Genomic DNA, 19,362 nt, shown 5'->3' on the forward strand with positions numbered 1-19,362 from the left:
CTGGAGATTCAGCTCAGTGGCATAAATGCCTGCCTGGCAAGCATGAGGTCTTGCGTTTGATCCCTAGTACCATTTTTTTTAAAAAAAGGCAAAGATAATAGGAAGGATTTACTGGGAACAGGAAAAGCCAGAACTTTTAAGTTCAAAATTCAGGCATAGTATCGTTCGGGTTTATTCTTGTACCATCTAGGCAACAAAGATGAAAAATTATGAAGAAATTTGGAACTTTTTCAACTTTAGCACACGTGCACCTGGGTGTTGGTAGAGGGTAGGCCAAATAATGGCTTATCAATCTGCATGTGGGCAAGCTCCCCCTCCAAGAAACCTTGAGGAACTAATTGCCAGCTGGTGTTGGAGAGGGCAAAATAATAACAGCAACATATTTTCACAAGTCACCCAGACTCTGCCTCAAGGAAAGACTACTATGGTAGTTTTTTCTGGGTAAAAGGCAAGTTAGCCAAGTAGAATGTGTGCTGGTATGAAATGTCCCAATTTGACTACTTGGTTTAACCATTCAGTGTCGATGTAACTTTGGACAAGTTATCTAGTCTTTCCCTTAATGCTTTCTTCCCTACAGCTGGAGCCATTATGTAGCGTACGCTTGTCGAGTAACTAGGATATACCTATTAGTTACCAGGAAAGCACACAGCAAGTGCTCCAGTAGTTATTATAAAACCTCTAGTGGAGGGGGTGGGGATTTAGCTCAACGGCATAAGCGCCTGCCTTGCAAGCGTGCGGTCGTGAGTCTGATCCCCGGTACCGATTTAAAAAAAAAAAAGAAACTCCAGTGGAATAAGGAAGTGAAAAAAAGAACGACCCATCACACAGTAGGTTAGGGATTCAGGTACGACTGGAATACTGTAGTACAACTCTCCTGATTCCCACTTAGGGCTCCATTCCTTCTTCAGAGTTCTTGATATTCATGACAAGAAAGGGTTGATCGAGGGAAGTGTGCACGAAAAGACAGGCACAAGAGTTTGAAGGGCGAATCGCAGCTTCTGTACAGTATGAAACTGATGAGGATATCCCTATAGATTCACTAACTTTTGGAGTTCCAGGGTATCTAGTTCCTAGGAGGAAAGCTCTTTCTATTGCATCTTGGGAGTTGTGGCCGGCCCCGATGCATGTAGGGACAGTAGTCCTTTCCTTCCCCCGCTTCAAACACCGCCTTCGTGCCATCTTTCCCAGTAAGCTCCGCGGCAGCTCAGCTGATTGGCTGCACTAAGAGCTGGCGGCCCAGCCGGCAGCGGTTACTGGTGTTTCCGGTACGAAGCCAGAGCGGGGACGCCGCGGAGATCGCGGTGAGATGCGAGAAGCGGCGCGGGTGGGACGAGACAATACGAGTCTGTGGACCAGAACGCATCTGCTACAGAGTGTGTGTGTCGGGGGGTAATCCCGCCGGCTCCTCGCGTGGGTTGTGGCGGGGCCGGCGTGTTGCGCATGCGCGGGCATGCCGAGCGGCTGGAGGGCGCGAGGGGTGCGGGTGGCTGCGCGCGCGCAGGGGCCCACGTGGGACGGGGGGCGGGGAAGCGTCGGACTCTTGCGTCCCTCCACGTCAGTCGGCCGTCTGGAGCCAATCTGGCTCTTGGCCTTCCGTGGGGGAGCCTTGTAGTGCAGAGAAGTGTCTTTGGAAGAAAAAAAGGCGTTTTTCTACCCTCCAAGAGCAGTGTCTCGAAAGCCTGCCAAGGCACGCCAGGGTTCCCTGACTACCCAGAGACCGAGTATTGCTGGCTTCCTCCAGTGAAGGCCAGCCGGTTTGTTTCAAGAAGCTTTGTGTTCCTGGTGTTAGGATTTTGGATCCAGGCTGTGAAGAATTTTGAAGTCTGGGAAATAGCAACTGTACACGTTCTTAAGGATCTGCTCTTAACCTAGCGCTGCATATCACAATGAAGAACCAAGACAAAAAGAATGGGGCTGCCAAACAGTCCAACCCCAAAAATACTCCGGGGCAGCCAGAAACGGGACCGGAGGGAGTCCACGGAAGGCCCAGCCAGTCGCCTCCAGCAACAGAAGCTGAAGGTTCCACCAGCCAGGCGCCTGGGAAGACAGAGGGTGTGTGCCAGCTCTGCTTTTCTGGCGGGCAGGGGGAGGAGTTTGTGGTACCGCCTTCACTTAGAGGCTGAGGCCACTGTTTACCCAGGCAAAAGGAAATGAAGAATAAGGAGACAGTGCTTGGGGAGGTGGCAGGGTGGGAGCAGGCTCTAAAAAGAGTAAATCAGGTGCCAGTCAAATGAACCTCCCCGCCAGCAAAACCCTGTCCAATCAGAAAACACCTCAGTTACAGTAGGTGATTGCTTTTCATATTTGAGGTATTACTGGATTTATTTGAACAGCAAGAAATGGCTTTTGTGGGGAAGGCTACCGACTAGAAATAGAGCTGCTGCATGCTAGCCCTTCATCATTAAAACTTAATAGGATTTACATATTTGACTTATGTTCCTAACAAATATGTTTGGGTGGTAGTAAGACATAGTTACATCATTTTAGGGGCTGGGGATTTAGCTCAGCGGCATAAGCACCTGCCTTGCAAGCAGGCGGTCCTGAGTTTGATCCCCGGTACCGATAAAAAAAGACATAGTTACATCATTTTATAAATAAATCATTTGAGCTTTAAATTGAGTAATAAATAAAGTTATTTTATAAGTGAGTAAATTGAGGCAACATTTAACCCAGGCTAGTGAGTTTGGCTGGGCCCACACATACCCAAATAATCTCACTCTATTCTATTTCTCATCGTTTCTTGCTATAGGGGCTCAAGCCAAAACATCACAGTCTGGGGCCCTCCGTGATGTCTCTGAGGAACTGAGCCGCCAGTTGGAAGATATATTGAGTACATACTGTGTGGACAACAATCAGGGTGGCTCAGGTGAAGATGGAGCACAGGGTGAACCCGCTGAACCCGAAGATGCAGAGAAGTCCCGGACCTATGCTGCAAGGAATGGGGAGCCTGAGCCAGGGACCCCAGTAGTTAATGGCGAGAAGGAAACCTCCAAGGTGGAGCCAGGCACAGAAGAGATCAGAGCAAGTGATGAGGTCGGAGATCGGGACCACCGAAGGCCACAGGAGAAGAAGAAAGCCAAGGGTCTGGGTGAGAGAAGGCAGTTACTCATAAGGCCGGTGAAGGGAGGGAGTTTGGACCTGTCATCCCATGGGCTAGCCTGTTCTGCCAGGCAGGATTCAGAGGAAACTGGAGAGCAGCAGGTCTCCCTAGTTTAATCCGAACCAGGACTGCAAGTTTACAGCATTGAGGTGTACTGTGCAAGGCCTGCTGACCTTTTGAGCAGGTGGAGGCTAAAATCCAACCTCCTCTCTCTTTGAAAAAAATGGAGAGCCAATGGTCTAGATAAACCCTGTGCCAGTTAGCGCCACTTCTTTTTTTTTTTTTTTTTTTTTTTTTTTTTTTTTTTTTTGTCTTTTTCCTTTTTATCGGTACCAGGGATCGAACCCACGACTGCCTGCTTGCAAAGCAGGCGCTTATGCCGCTGAGCCCCCAGCCCCCAGTTAGCGCCACTTCTAACTGCTGTGTGCTGTTGGACGTGGCCTTACTCAGTCTGGGTCTTAGTTCCCATTCATCTAACAGTAAGAGAACTGGACTAAACCACAGTGGAAACTCAAATATCTACATAAGCCAGGCTGCTCTGGGGACTTGATAAGGACCAAGAAAGGGCTTGTTTCCTCCAGAAGGTTGGCTGTCTCTTGGTTAGTTCCCTGTTCTCAACTGATTGCATACTCTCAACTGACTAGTTGAACAGTTGGCAACTAAAATGGTAAGAGCCAAAAATGGGGACCATCAGAGTAACTCCTGAACAGGCAAGGAGAAAGAAAAAGTGACAGGCATTCCACAGGGGATATATGTAGGAGTTTTTAGAACCTAGGTGAGGTTACAATACACTCAGGTGGTTTTCCTCCAACCCTGACCCATTCTAATTTTTTTTTTTTTTTTTTTTTTTTTTTGTCTTTTTGAGACAGGGTCTGCTATGCAGTTCAGGCTGGCCTTGAGGTCACTTTGTAGCCCAGGCTGGTCTCGAACTCTCAATGATCCTCCCACCTCAGCCTCTTCGAGTGCTGGGATTACAGGTGTGAGCCACCACGCCTGGCTCTCCCATTGTAATTTAAAGAGGGATTTTGGATGTGGAATAACATATGGAAGAAATACTCATTTTTTTTTTTAAAGCTTACTGTTTAGTTAGGTCTGTTGATAGTTCAGTTAATTTCTTTCTTTTTTTTTTTTTTCCTTTTGGTACCAGAAATCAAACTTACAACCTTGCACTTACTAGGCAAGCACTTGAGCCACTGAGCTAAATCCTTGCCTATTTCTTAAGGAGACCAAGAGTCCTGTTCCTTTTTGGATTCTACCTTCAATGAACTTCTTTGCTTTAAAATAGTAGTCCAAGCCGGACATGATGTCTCACACTTGTAATCCCAGCACTCGGGAGGCTGAAGTGGGAGGATTGTTTCGAGTTCAGGACCAGCCTGGGCTACAAAGTAAGCTCAAGGCCAGCCTAAAATGCATAGTGAGACCCCATCTCAACAAGACCAAAAAAATAAATAAAAAAAAAACACTAGTCCAGTGCCATGGGGATACCGTCTGTCAGTTGGTAAAACAGGCAATTTTTTCTCCTACTAGTGTCCACTAAGGACATTACACAGGTATTCCATGATTCATTTGGTAAACATTTAATGAGCATGTGCTCTGTGGTGATATTAAGACAGAACTGGTTTGAGTTGGTCCCAACCATCATGAAACAGCTAGCCTAGAAGGGAAGGCAGCCAGATCAACAAGGAAAATGCAAAGTATTTTAAGAGAGGGCCAGCCGGACATGGTGGTGCACACCTATACTGTAATCTCAGCACTCAGAAGGCTGAGGCAGAAGGATTGCCCCAAGTTCAAGGCCAGCCTGGACTACATAGTGAGTTCAAGGCCAGCCTGAGCTACATAAGGAGATACTGTCTCCAAAAAAAAAGCAAAGGCTGCCTGTGTGTTCATGAGAGTAGGCCACCTGCCTCTGCCCAAGAAGAGGATGCATGCTTTTGTTCCCTGTGCTTTATAGGGAAGGAAATCACGTTGCTGATGCAGACACTGAACACGCTGAGTACCCCAGAGGAGAAACTGGCAGCGCTGTGCAAGAAGTATGCTGAACTGGTCAGTTTGCCCCATCTGCTGCTGCCCTCCCTGCATTTGGAAAGTCATCAGGCTACCTGATGTGGGGGTAGGGATGCAGAGGCAGGTGGCTTGCTTAATTCCTATTCAGTCCTTTTTAAATTTTATTGTATGATTTTTTTTATGCATGCTTAGTATATAATGTTTGCATTCATCTTAGGGAATAGGTACATGTATTTAATATATTTTAACTCTTTAATTCCCTTCCCTATCTAGATCTCCTTCCCACATTTTCTTTTCCTTCTAAGTCTTTTGGTTCATATTTATAATACATAATGATTACACTGACTTGATAGTTGGTACATGTACACAACAGATTTTAATTCTTTCCACATCAGCCTTTCTTTGAACCTTTCTCCCATCTGGTAAGTGGGGAGTCATTTCTCAGTCATCCATTTCAGGGTTGACACTAAGAGGGAAAACTAGACTTTTCTTGAAGAAAATTTCTCCAAGAATGATTCCCAGATGATAGAGCTCTAGCTCCTGGCCTGAGTCCCAGATACCATGTGATCCTTGTCTTATGTGCTTCTGTATGTATCTTCCTGAAATACAGAGATGCATAGGGCTGTTACCACATTTGAAATTAACACTATTCGTTTGACACTCATTATTCTTTCACTTCAGAGCAGTTCTTCATCTCATTGCCTTCCTTTCTTCCCCCATGACCAGATTGTTCTATATGATGCCCCAACTTAGGCTTTGTTGATTGTCCATTTACTTCCTTAGTTCCTGTAAGTAAAGTGGAATTTAACTCTGGGAGATTGATCCGATTCTTATTCAGTTTTGTTTGTTTTGTTTTGTTCTTTGGGTACAGTACTAGGGATTGAACCCAAGGGCTTATGAACTGAGCTAAATACCCACTATTTTTGGCTTTTTTTTTTTTTTTTTTTTGGTACCGGAGATCGAACTTAAGACGTTGGGCTTGCCAGGCAAGTGCTTATGCCGCTAAGCAAAATCCCCGGCCCTATTTTTGGCTTTTATTTTGAGATAAGGTCTTACTAAATTGTTCAGGATGAGTTTGAACTTGCAATCCTGTTGCCTCAGGCTCCTAGACTGCTGGGACCACCACACCTGGCTCAGTTTCAGTTTTTGTGACAGAATTCTTTTTAGGTTTTACTCTATGCTTCAGAAGAAGTATCAACTGTGGTCTATCCAACTTTTAGTGTTACAAACATTGAATGGAAAAAATAAATGTTGAGTGGATTGGTGGGAGGCGGAAGCAGGGGGAGCCAGGTTCATCTTTTATCAGGCTTCCTATTAGACTTTGAGTGAAGATTTATCCATTGATGGTGGATTTTTTTGGTACTAGGGATCAAACTCACAATGTTGTGCTTGCCAGGCAAGCATTGTGCCTCTGTACCTATTTATTTTAAAATTATTTCATCCTAACTAAATTTCTTAGCTGAATTCTGTAAGGAACTTACCTATAAATTAGAAGAGATCATATCTGCTTAATGAGATTATTTTAAGAACTGAAAAAATGGGCTGGGGATTTAGCTCAGTGGCATTAAGCACCTGCCTTGCAAGTGTGTGGTCGTGAGTTTGATCCCTGGTACCAATAAAAATGAAAAAGACCAAAAAAAAAAAAGAACTAAAAAAAAAAGATAGAAAGGAAAGAGAAAACCTTCATTTAGAGTAACCTGGCCAGAAAAAGATTGCTAATGCAAAGGAAGAGGAAATGAGTTGCCAGAATGATGTTCTGGGTAGAGGAGGGTGATTGGTATATAGAGAGGAGCTGAGGCCCAATGCATAGGGTTTGACCTTGGTACCAGGTAGCCAGGACCATAACTAGAGAAGACAGACATGGGTGGCCAGTGGATGGGGAGCTTGTTTTGCTGCTGGTATAGTATCATTTGTGTTCCCAGGGAAATGAGAAAGGTGGCTGTGGCTGTCTCAGGGAACAATTGAAGGGAAGTACAAAACAGTTGTCTGGAAGAGGACTATGAGTAGCATGAGAAATACAGATTTGCTGGACAGAGATCTTCCTGAAATTGGTCATGAATTGAAAGTAATTCTTCAAGCAGGATTGTGTCAGTCTTGGTACAGAGTAAGCAGGAAGGTTCTTTACTAGGGCTGAGAGGGAGGCTGAGGGAATGGAAGGGTATAAGAAGGTAAGTGGTTATTTAAAGGAAGGCAAATGAAGGTTAGTTGGGTCAATAGAAGTCCAGTGGAGTAAGATACTTTCTGAAGACCACAGATAATGGTAAGGATGAGCTAGAAAGGGAAGGTGACGGTCTGCCCTGGAGTCCTTCAAATTGAGGTACCTGATAACAAAGGCTAAACCTGTGTTGCCCAGGACAGTAACCTCTACCTAAGTGATAAGTGATTTACCTGAATTTCTATGTGCTAAAGTATAAAATACATATTAGAACTTGGTGGGATGGCACACGCCTGTAATCATATCTTAGGAAGCTAATAGGTTCAATCCCCAAAATACCAAAAAAAGAAAAAAAATAACAGTTTCATCTATTTGTTTTTACTTTTTTAGTATACTCGAATATTTTAAATTACATATGTGGGCAGCATTTTATTTTTGCTATTCAGGAACAGATCATAGGAGGGGAGCCAAGTTGGAGAAAAGGAGTAGGTTTGTGAAAGAAGTTAAGAACTAAGGGTTGAGAGTCAAGATTGTCTACCAGAATTAAAATAGCCAATAGCTATTAAAAATTAATTAAAATTAGGGGCTGGGGATTTAGCTCAGCGGCATAAGTACCTGCCTTGCAAGCAGGCGGTCGTGAGTTCGATTCCTGGTACCAATAAAAATGAAAAATACAAAAAAAATAAATAAAATAAAATAAATTAATTAAAATAACAAGACATTGTCTCAAAAAACAAAAAATAGACAACAATAAGCTAGGTGTGGTAGCACACTCCCATAATCCCAGTACTCTGGAGGCTGAAGCAAGAAAAGCACCACAAGTTTGAAGTTAGCCTGGGCTACAGAGCAGACTCCCTCTCAAAAAAATAAAAATTCCAAAAATTAATTAAAATAGCCAAGAATGAGAATAGGAATCATGATGGAGAAAGAAATGGTGAACTACAGTTGAAGTCTGCAGGGAATGTGAAGGTGTGACCAGGTGTGAATAGCCCTGCAGGGCTTATCCAGGGCTATGAGTATCCCATAAGACGGGGTCATGCAGTGGTTTCACATGGCTTGAAAGCCCAGTCTCTCTGGTCAGAGCTGGGGTAGAAAGTGGGATCTGCTGGCTGTAATACCCTGCTCGTCCTAGTGAGAATCCATACCTGCACCTCGCCAAAGGCCCTTGGATTAGCACAAAGGTTCTGGGAGCAGTGCATGCCAGATTAGCACTGTCAAATTTATGAGAGCATATCAGGTCTGTGCTCCTTCAACTGGAGTCAACAGAAAGGCCAATGCGCAGCCGGGCTCTGACGTCCCTAGAGTTCCATAGGATCCTCACGTAGGGCCTCCCAAACGCTCATTGCCCTCCTTGTCCCCAGCTGGAGGAGCACCGGACTTCACAGAAACAGATGAAGCTCCTACAGAAGAAACAGAGCCAGCTGGTACAGGAGAAGGACCACCTGCGTGGAGAGCACAGCAAAGCTATCCTGGCCCGCAGCAAGCTTGAGAGCCTTTGCCGTGAGTTGCAGCGGCACAACCGTTCCCTCAAGGTAGGCACGGGGCCAGGCATGGCACTGGTTTCTTTAGAATCACTCGTCTTCCTGGAAATACATTCCCAGTAATGCCCTAACCATTTGACATGTTCTTGTGTTAGATAGATAGAGACTAACGTGCTGAAAGCACTGTAAATGTAGTGGCCTCACCGCTTCTTATTTAGGTAGTGGCTCCCTGATGTTAGCTTTTCCACTGTGTAACAAATACCGGAAATACTCAACTTATAATGAGATTTTTTTTTTTTTGTACTGGGGATCAAACTCATGACCCCCTGCTTGCTAGGCAAGTGCTTATGCAAAAACGCTTATTTTGGCTCACAGTTCTGGAGTTTCCAGTTCATACTAGGGTACACCCAGGTTTTTTTAGGCCTCCCAGTAGAGGTGGTCAGACGTCATAGTGGGAGCATGGACCAGAGCGAACGGTTCATCTCATGGCTGGGAACTGAAAGGTTTAGGAAGAGAACAAGAGTGTCATGGTCTCCTTTAAGAACATACTTTTAATTAGTCATAAAAACACCTCTTAAGTGTCCCACCACCTCCCAGTAGTGCTGTGCTAGGCATCACATCTTTATTATGTAAACTTTTATGGGATATGTAAGATGCAAATTATAAAGCAGAAGTAGTAGTACACACCTGTAATCACAGCACTGTAGGAGGCTGAGGCAGGAGGATCATAAGTTCAAGCCCAACCTGGGTGATTTAACAGCTTAGTAAAAGCCTGTCTCAAAATAATGAATGAAAAGTTATGGGAATGTATGTCAGTGTGAAGGCCCTGGGTTCAGTACCCAGTACTGCTAAGTAAATATCCAAACTGTATTGCTAGTACGCACATACCTAGTCCTTGTCCCAGAGGTTAATCAGGAACCTGGGTCTTTTACCTGTGGTGCTTCTCCCAAGCCGAGGTCAGTCTGTGGTTAAAACCCAGTCACTGCTGTGATTTCCAGGTGGTTTTTCATGAACACACCCTTACCAACTTAGATATCTCATACAATATTTGAATCTGTGGACATAGATATTTTGTTTTGCTTATTTCTAGTTCATGGTTATCTTTGAAAACGTTATAAGCAGTGTAAACTAGTTTTACATGCAATTTTTAAACAAAATTATAGTTTATACCTTCCTTTTTTTCTAATATATTTTCTCTCCATTTCAAGTAGAGCTACCTCTATTAGCATTTTGGGTGAATATGTTGTAATTTCTTAGGGTCCTAGTTAAGATACTATATTTTGGGTTTGGGGGCTGGGGATTTAGCTCAGCGCATAAGTGCCTGCCTTGCAAGTGTGTGGTCGTGAGTTCAATCCCTGGTACCGATAAAAAAAAAAAGACAAAAAAATATATATATATTTTGGGTTTCTTTGCAAATTTTCTATATTACATATAGACTTGCAGTAAAAATTCTTGGTATATATCTCCCTGACCAGTTTATCTGTAGGATAAATCTCAAAAGTCAAAGAATATGTGGATCCTAAGTATTAATAATTGAGTTTTTCAGACTGCCTTTCACAGAATACCCCCTCTCAACAATGTCTGATTGCCTAGTTTTGTGCAATCCTGGGTGTTACTAAATTTTAACAACTCGGTCTATAGGGAAAAGGGAAAGACAAAAGCACATCAGAGCAGGACACTTAATCTGAAGTGTGGAAGAATAGACTTTGCAAGATTTAAGATGCTTCAGACTGGCACTTAATATATGTTGCCTGCATTTTTCTAGGAAGAGAATCTCACAGGATGTCACCTGATTTACAGAGGGGTGTATTAGGAAGCCCTTTTGCATGACATCCTGGAGCCTGGCTGCTCCTCACCTTGGGAGCAGGGAGGGCTATTGGCAGAGACTGCTCATGGACTATTTGGGGGGCCCTTGCACAGCTGGCTAGGGAACAGTGGATGATGGTGCTGGGACTGGCTTCTCTGCCCAGGAAGAAGGCGTACAGCGGGCCCGGGAGGAGGAAGAAAAGCGCAAGGAGGTGACCTCACACTTCCAGGTGACACTGAACGACATTCAGCTGCAGATGGAACAGCATAATGAGCGCAATTCTAAACTGCGCCAAGAGAATATGGAGTTGGCTGAGCGGCTCAAGAAGCTGATTGAGCAATACGAGCTGCGCGAGGAGGTAAGGTTTTTGCAGGTAGGGGTCATGACCAGCAGATTGTGTGGCTCTGGGTGTGTGCCAGGCATCTGGAGAGCACTCTGCTGGCTTCATCTTGTTCCTCCTTCCTTGAGAAGAGTCTGATATCATCCCTGATAGATGAAGAACTGAGGTGTAGAGAAAAAACTCACCTAGAGCCACAGTCAACAGTGCCTTGTCCCAAACAACTGAGCCAGGTATTTGTTGGAATTAGAATTGTCCACATTTTAGAGTGATGTTATATACACATACTGTGTGTTGCATCAGGTGCTCCCCCAGCAAGGTCTTGAGACACAGTACTAGGTAGTGAAGTTTCTGCATACTCACCAGTGTTATAGACCGTGTCACAGTGGTGCAACTAAAGTTTGTCGGCTAGCTTATGACCTTTATAGAACTTGGAATTACGAATGAGACATGGTGATGCACACCTATAGTCCCAGGTACTCTGGAGACTGAGGCAAGAGGATTAAAAGTTCAAGGCCAGACTGGGAAATTTAGCAAGGCCCTGTCTCAAAAAGAATTTTTAACAGCTTATATGTACCCCAGTGGTAGAACACTTCTCTAGCTTGCTCTATCACCAATACCTTTTCTTTTCTTTTCTTTTTTTTCAGAGGAAGCTGGATGTAGTGGCACATAACTATAATCTTAGCACTTGAGAGGCTGAGGCAGGAGAAATACTATAAGTTCAAGATCAGCCTGCACTACGTAGCAAGACCCTGTCTCCAAAAAAAAAAAAAAAAAAAATTGCAGAGGAGGAGCTAAACCTGTGTTCACTGATGGACTTCAGGGCTATCCACTGATTGCTGGCTGCTCCTAACACTTGAAAGAATAGGGTGCCACCACCTTGGCTAACACTGGCTGCTAACCCAGGCATTTGACTCTTTGAATCCCCTATGTTAGTCATCTAGATGTTCTGAGCCTCTGTTTTCCTTGTTATAAGAAGGGACATATACCAGTATCTTACAGGGCTGACAAGAGAACCTGCTATAAATCAGGTCCTTTCCTAGGACCAAGGTGAGATAGGCAAGGCTCTGCCTCTTGAGTTCACAGGCCAGTTTGGTTATCCTACTTGCGTGGGCCCTTAAAGGGATTCCTTGACTACCCTTTCTTGTTCATCTTTTGGGAACAAAGCTGCATGTCATATATTGGTTTGGGAATAATTGGTCTGGCTCTCTGCACAGGGAGACAAGAAGACTTTCTGAGCCATTAGAGTGAGATTCTAAGAATCTGAAGGCCTCCTTTACCTCCCCTGCCCTTTCTCTACCTTTTTCTTTCTCCTTCCTCTCACTAAAAGCAGAAAGGACTTGGTGTTACTTGTGGAGGAGGTGGAGGAGGTAGAGGTGTAGATCTACTACTAGGCCCTGTGGTTTTTTATTTGTAGTCCTCCTCAGGTTTGGACGCTACCACGGACGCTACCACCTGCTACCTCTGAGCCTCTGACCTTTAGATTACAGGTGATTAGATCCATCTTCAAGACACCGTCCCTTCTCCATCCAGAAAAGAAATCAGATTCCCTACATTCTTATTTCATTAAGTCCAGGGAACTTTGTCTTTGAAGTAGCACTTCAGTCTGGCACCTTGTCTGTCCCTCTTTCTCTTGTTGTCTAGGTTCCTAGTGCTCTTGCAATAGTCAAGACAGACATTTCTAGTACATATCAAATCTTCACTTATAGAAAGATACAAAGAATCTCTGCCAACTAAGCTAAACTGTTTGTAGAAATATTTTTGCTCCTTCACACTTACAGGGGGAGCTGGACTAGAAATTCAGCCAACTCCTTTAGAAAAAACATGAGGTTAGAAAGTTGACTTTCCAGGCACATAGCATCCTCACCATGTGGTACATGTAAGAGTTAGCATATCAGATCAAGATGGGCTGAGGGAGGTATTCTGGTCTCTGCAGTCGGAACCTCCCTGCAATACTAGGCCTCCCTGAGGAAGGGAGCTCCTGACAAACACTCTTCTGCCATCTTTCCTGCAGCATATTGACAAAGTGTTCAAGCACAAGGACCTACAGCAGCAGCTGGTGGATGCCAAGCTCCAGCAGGCCCAGGAGATGCTGAAGGAGGCAGAGGAACGGCACCAGCGGGAGAAGGACTTTGTGAGGCTCAGGCTGGGGTTGGTGGTGTGAGAAGGTGGGCTGGTTCTAGCTTAGCTTAGGGTTACGTTTGTATGGATAGAATGATTGCTGTCTGCCAGGCCAGTCACTGCTTGCCCAGGCAGCAGTCTGAGAGCAGGCACCCTCAGTGGGTCCAGTGCTTGTCGTAAAAGAGGGCCAGACACAGCCCCTGGGGCTCCTGACATTCTGGGTTCATATCTTGAAAATAGCTCCTGAAGGAGGCAGTGGAATCCCAGAGGATGTGTGAGCTGATGAAGCAACAGGAGACCCACCTGAAACAGCAGGTAAGATGGTGTGGAACTGACCCTGAGCCTTCCAAGTTTCCTTCACATGGCCTCATTCCTGAGGTAGGAGGATCCCCACAAGTTTGAGGCCAACCTGAGCTACCTAGTGAGTTCAAGGCCAGCCTGGACCACATAGTAAGACCCTGTCTCAAAAAAAAAAAGTTTTTTAGAAGGTAGTATCTCCATAGAATTGTGTCAAAAAGCCGAGGAAAGGTCAGTGTATTGACCAGAGATGCCTAGTCTTACCTATGGACTTCTGTCTGCCACAGCTTGCCCTGTACACGGAGAAGTTTGAAGAGTTCCAGAACACACTTTCCAAAAGCAGCGAGGTATTCACCACATTCAAACAAGAGATGGAAAAGGTACCGATGATCTAAGCTGGGCATGACTGTTGGAGCACGTTCAGAACTGAACATGGGTCTGCTTTAAGAAGGCCCAAACCCAAGGTGCCTCACAGGAAATTATTCACAGAAAGTGCGATTGCCATCAAAAAGGGGCAGTTGAGAGGGATTGCAGCCTTATCGGGGGTATTTTGTTGATGCTGGGCTTTTTTGTTGTTTTTTGGTGTTGGGAGTCAGAGTCAGTGCCTTGTCCAGACTAAGCACACACTCTACCTCTGAGCTCCACTCCCAGCCCGAGTGGTAGATGTTTCACTTGAGACTTCCCGCTTCCCAGTGGCAAAGTTGCACACATGTGGGAGACACAGATACATGGACAGCTCAGCTTAACCGTTTCTTTCTATCTACCATGTAACCCAGATGACTAAGAAGATCAAGAAACTGGAAAAAGAAACCACCATGTACCGGTCCCGGTGGGAAAGCAGCAATAAGGCCTTACTTGAGATGGCTGAGGAGGTGGGTAGAGGTGACGAACCCCGGGCCAGAGAGGGCACCTTCCTGTGTATCAGGTCCTTTCTGCTCCTTTCTGGTAGTCATTGATGTTGCATGAAGTGCATATAGACTGTTCATGCATTCAGAGGCAGTGTCAGCTGTCTGCCCATGGGAGGTGGCAAGCTTCATGGTAGTCTGCATGGAACCCGGGGAAAAAATGGAAGAAAGAGCTGAAGGAGCAGGAAAAATGGTTGCTGACCATGCATGAGGTTTGCATGAAAAAGCAACCCAATAATTTCTTACTTCATGACTTGTGATATAAAAGAAACAACACTGGTTGAGTAACAACTACAGGCTTGCTGAACGTATTATTAGATTTGCTGGTTCGGTGTGTCTTGAGACTTGTGGTTTTGTTAGTAGTGCTGTTTTACAGATGAGATGGACTCAAAAGCTGTGTGCTTTGCCGGTATCATCTGCTAAATGACCAGAGAAATACATTGTGTGACCTCTGGGCCATGCCCATCTCTGTACTACATTGCCCCCAGATAAACCAAGGTTGTTTGCTAAGAGGGGCCAGGTTCTGACTCTTGGCTGTGCTCAGCCTTATTGAAGTGAATGTTTCCCACCAAGAGGTATTGTTGAGTTGAAGAATTGCTGGGATGGTCCTAAAGGCCTCATTTTTCTCTGTAGAAAACTCTGCGGGACAAAGAGCTGGAGGGCCTGCAGGTGAAAATCCAGCGACTGGAGAAGCTATGCCGGGCACTACAGACAGAGCGCAATGACCTAAACAAGAGGGTACAGGACCTGAGTGCTGGTGGCCAGGGCCCCCACGCTGACAGTGGTCATGAGCGGAGACCAGAGGTTGCCACTGCAGCCAAGGAGCAGAGCAGTGAGAGTCCCAGGGCTCAAGCACCCAGTTCCTCAAAGGCCACAGAAGCTCCCGGCTGCCCAGAAACACCGAGCACAGAAACAACAGGGCCTCAAGAGCCCACCTCTGCCACCACCTAGGGAGCCTGATGCTTGAGGCATGCTGGGAAGGGAGCAGCACCCCAGCCAGGCCTGGCCCATACAAGGCTCCCATACCAAACAGCCAGTGCTGAAGTCAAGGTGTTCTGACCTAATAGGCCTCTGCCACTTTGCAGTTTTGGATTTTGTGGGTCAGTTTTACATACATATGGCATATGTGCAAGGCCTCGTGCATTTTCAACTGTAAGTGTACTGGGGGCTTGCACTGAAGATGGATGTACAGATGAAATCAGTGCTCCTCTAAGCTGAAGTGTCTTAAGAGGAGGTGTCATCTGTAGCTGCCATCACAGTGAGCTGGCAGGGCAAGCGACCTGAGCATTTCTTGCCCAATTTCAGGCTCAGACCCCTCCCAGCCCTTTAGAGCTCATGACGAGTAATATACCCAGTCCTGGATTGCATTCTGTTGTGAGCAGGGCTTGGGCAGCTCAGGCTTTTCTAGCTCTCACAGAGGTGTCATTGCTTCTCAGCCTGGGAATGCTGTCACTCTGCAGAGCCTCAGCATGGACCTGGAGAATGATTCACTGTGGGGTGATGTGCTGGTGGTAATCCCCTGGGGCACTGCTTCCCTTGCCCTCCTGTAGTGCCAGGACCAGGCCAATGTTGCTTCTCAGTAGCCTTATCGTTCACAGGTGCCTCTCTAGTGTGCACAAATGATTGGCAAGAGATCACCCAAAGGATTCTTTCTGAAGGCATTTTGTTTTGCATGTGACAATTTATAGGAGGATTTTCTGAGGAAGGAAGAGGATGCTGGAATAGTCCTGGGTGCCTGGCCTCCAGTGTCCTGCTCCTCACCACACCTCTAGACTCCTTAGCCATGTTGGTGTTGAGATTTCCTCCTTGAAAGGGAAGATCAGATTATTTAAGAGAAAGAAAGTGACTGCCGTGAGCTTGCCTATGAGTTTCAATCCTGGGAAGCCACCATAGATTGTTATCACCACCATCTCCATGCAGCAATTGCTGAGCCCCGGTCCTGCCACCCCCTTTGGCTTTATGGTTCTTTTTCTTCTTCCTGCACACCCACCTCTTCTCCCACCTCCCAATGTGCAATCCTTGAGGTTTGCCCTAGTTCACATTTCTTTATCTCCTTGCCCAAGAAATGAGAGTCCTCCTTGAAATTCTACTTCTTCCTGTGTGGGAGCTCCCATCTGTTACCTTGACAGAATGGAATCCTGCAATAGACCGAGCCCAGAAGGTCCACCAAATAGCACTCTACCTGACTGACCCAGGACTATGTACTGTTACCACGTACTGTGTAGCAACTCTGATGAAAGCTCTTGTTGCACACTTGGCAAGGTATTAGTCATTCTTTGGACAGAGCAGTTTTCTGGGGTAGTAGGATGCATCTTGAAAGGAGGGTTCTGCAGAGCTGGGTACAGTGCAGCTGAACTAAGGAAGCCATAGACCAACATGGGACATGGGCAGTTTTGGTTCATGAAGAATACTGTGTACTTCCGAAGCATGTTTTTACTTAGACCAGACATGGCAAAAGAATCCATCCTGGCCAGGTATGGTGGCACATGCCCTATAATCTCCTCATTCAGGAGGCTGAGGCAGGAAGATTGCTGCAAGTTTAAGGCCAACCTGAACTGCAGAGTGAGACCCTGTCTCAAAAAGACCAAACATGAATAAAAGAATCCTTACTTTGCTCCCTGGCAGGTGCCACTGACTTACCCCAGTTTATTCTACTAGCCTCTGGTATACCCTTAATGCACTTAAGATGCCCAGCAATAGTTTGAGTGTTGAGACCTCTTTGCCATCCCCAGCTATGATCTGCTCTCCTATGGAGAGATGTTTTGCAAGATCTTTGTCTTCCCCTCTTTGAAGTCCCATGGAATGGTCCCTTCTTCCTTAGTAAGGCCTCCCCCAGCCCTGTACTAGGCTAAAGAACAAAACCTGTCAGCACTACAGAGAATTTGTTAAGCTGTGGAGGTTTAGGGAAAAGACAGATTTGCCCCCTTGGAGAACATGGAAAGGCCCACAGTGGCCCGTGTAATTGCTTGCCTCACTTCAGCTACCTCTTAAAGCCCTTGGGGGGTTGGAACTATTGGATCCCAGGGTGGTAGGATGGGAGGCTGTGATGTGCAGGTGGCCCAGCTGGGCTCTCTGTCAGGAATGTGAGCCCTAGACCAGGGAGAGCCTTGGTTTTTGGCTCCATCCATTTCAAGGCACCCCTGCCAATCTGTATAGTGGGATCTCTTGTCTTTTTTTTTTTTTTTCTTTCTTCCTTCCTTTCCATTGACCAAATCTCATCACTACAGCTGCTCTGCTTGCTCTGCTTTCCAAAGTCAACCCAGGTGCTTGGGTGCTGCCCACCCTAGCCAGGTGTAGGGGGAGTGGCCTGTGGATGAGAGCTCGTCTCTTCCTCACCTTCCCAGGTGAGGCCTGCGTACATGACCTCAGTTTTAGGACCAAGAGCTGTGTTGGTTTCTTAGATTGTTAGCTTCTCCTCCGGGGACCATGGTTAGTGAGGCTCAGAGCGCCAAGCCCTAGCTCTGCTAACGGTGACTCATGCTCAGGACCTTGTCCAGCTGAGCTTCATGCAGACCAGACTCCCAGAGGTGTCAGCAGCACTTTTTTACTTGCCATTTATTTTTCATGAGGTTTTTGGACCTTGGGCTGAGCTCAGGCACTTTCTGTAAGAATGTTATTTCTGTAAAGATGGCTATTTATCCCTCCTCCATCCCTATCATGGGGACCCTACTGAGGGTTAACCAAGAGGCCAATGGAGCTGCCCTGGTGGCGCCTGTGGAGAGGCTGAGGCCTGCCAAGCTGTTGCTCCAGCCCCTCCACCCTGCACAGCATAGAGGTAGTCACCCAGGACAGCAGGCACCTGCCTGGGGGAGAGAGCCGCCTCTGTCCCTGTAACTGCTTTCCTTATGGCCCCACCTGGCCGCCTAAACTTGTTTTAAAAGTTGTGCTGACAGCTCCCTTTCCCCTTTTGGTATTCACAACAGCCAGGGACTTGATGTATTTTAAACCACATAAATAAAGAGTCTGTTGCCTTACATGTTCTAATCTCATATTTTTAGTTCTTGAGACGTCTCATTACATAGGCTGATCTTGAGCTCAGTATGATCCAGGCTGGCCTTGAACTGGCAGGCTTCCTGCCTCAGCTTCCATCTAGGCATGGGCCACCACACCTGGCTCTGTGACCTTTTGATGCTTCTGGATCATTTGGTTCCCTCCATCATTGCTGACTTGTCTGAATCTGCTGCCAAGTGGAGATACCATCATGTATCTCCTAGGCTGTGCTCCTGCCTTTCAGCAGTCACCACAAACTCAGGGCACTGACAAATCTGCTTGAGCTGCCTTTGCCCTTGTTGAAGTTGGCAAGATGCTCACATACATAAGAGCATCAAAGATGATTCACTCAATAGGTAAGTATTGCTACTAGCGTTGGGGGAATCTCAGGCTAGGAAGAGGAAAAAGATCCTTTTAAACACACAGCCCAACAGTGTATGCCTTTTAAGTATAGAAAGGCGTGGAGGTATAAGCCTATAGTTCTAATTTTGGGGGAGCCTGAAGCTGGAGGATCACAAATTTGCAAAGCCTGGGCAACTCTGTATAAAATTTATAAGGGGCCAGGAATGAGAGCACTGGGTTCAATCTCCAGTGTCTCAGGAAGCCAATGGTGTTAGAACAGGAGGTCCCTGCCTTCAACAAGGGAGAAAAGTAGATACCCAAAAGACCTGTGGATCTCCAGGGCAGGCAGAAATTTGACAACTTCCATGTATTTAAACAGTTCACCTGGGAATGTAGGTACACAGGAGAGGTAGAGAACAGATAAAGTTGTGAACCAACAGTTTGTACACCGAGTTAAGAACTCTGAGCCAGATCAGCCTGGGGTTTTGGCACCTATAATCCCAGCACTTAAATTCAAGTTCGGTTTGAACCACATAGCAAGACCCTATCTCAGGAAAAAAAAAAAAAAAATTGAATCAGATCTATTGGGCAAGGTGAATTCTCTGACCCACTCAAAAAATGAACAAGGACTTTTAGGTTCCTTTGCAGTTTTGCTTTTTGTTTTGTGGTTTTGGGGGGTGGGTTTGGTTTGCTTTTGTTTTCATTTTACTAGTTGGGACAGTCCAGCAGAGCCTCTGCCCCTTCTAGTCAGAGTCTTTACTATTATTGTTTTTGTACCAGGAATTGAACTCATGACCTTGTACTTGCCAGGCACTTGTCAGGG

General features: G+C 45.9%; 1 protein-coding gene across 4 annotated transcripts; it reads left to right on the forward strand.

The window, feature by feature from the left end:
• The first annotated feature begins 1,170 nt into the window (after nucleotides 1-1,170).
• Nucleotides 1,171-18,183, forward strand: Txlna (taxilin alpha). Of its 4 annotated transcripts, none has more exons than XM_003471086.5 (11): nucleotides 1,171-1,301; nucleotides 1,873-2,052; nucleotides 2,750-3,088; nucleotides 5,052-5,143; nucleotides 8,621-8,791; nucleotides 10,711-10,905; nucleotides 12,899-13,018; nucleotides 13,246-13,320; nucleotides 13,590-13,682; nucleotides 14,079-14,174; nucleotides 14,841-18,183. In XM_003471086.5, the coding sequence occupies exons 2-11, from the start codon at nucleotides 1,887-1,889 to the stop codon at nucleotides 15,156-15,158; spliced, it is 1,665 nt and encodes a 554-aa protein (XP_003471134.2). In that variant the 5' UTR covers nucleotides 1,171-1,301; nucleotides 1,873-1,886; the 3' UTR covers nucleotides 15,159-18,183. The 4 variants fall into 4 exon arrangements, with proteins under 4 accessions (XP_003471134.2, XP_005004291.2, XP_005004290.2 ...); XM_005004234.4 differs by having other exon boundaries at nucleotides 1,204-1,375; XM_005004233.4 differs by having other exon boundaries at nucleotides 1,212-1,375; nucleotides 1,790-2,052.
• Nucleotides 18,184-19,362: the final 1,179 nt, after the last annotated feature.

This window comes from Cavia porcellus, unplaced genomic scaffold (assembly GCF_034190915.1).
Source record: "Cavia porcellus strain 051 isolate PalLab524CR breed Dunkin Hartley unplaced genomic scaffold, mCavPor4.1 scaffold_25, whole genome shotgun sequence".
In the NCBI taxonomy this organism is placed as follows: Eukaryota; Metazoa; Chordata; class Mammalia; order Rodentia; family Caviidae; genus Cavia; species Cavia porcellus.

What these genes read in the sequence shown, in the direction of transcription:
- Txlna (XM_003471086.5), top strand. Translation starts at nt 1,887, where the DNA reads ATGAAGAACCAAGACAAAAAGAATGGGGCTGCCAAACAGTCCAACCCC. An exon ending in ACCAGCGGGAGAAGGACTTT is followed by an intron (nt 13,019 to 13,245) that starts GTGAGGCTCAGG and finishes TCTTGAAAATAG; the next exon opens with CTCCTGAAGGAGGCAGTGGA. An exon ending in TACTTGAGATGGCTGAGGAG is followed by an intron (nt 14,175 to 14,840) that starts GTGGGTAGAGGT and finishes TTTTCTCTGTAG; the next exon opens with AAAACTCTGCGGGACAAAGA.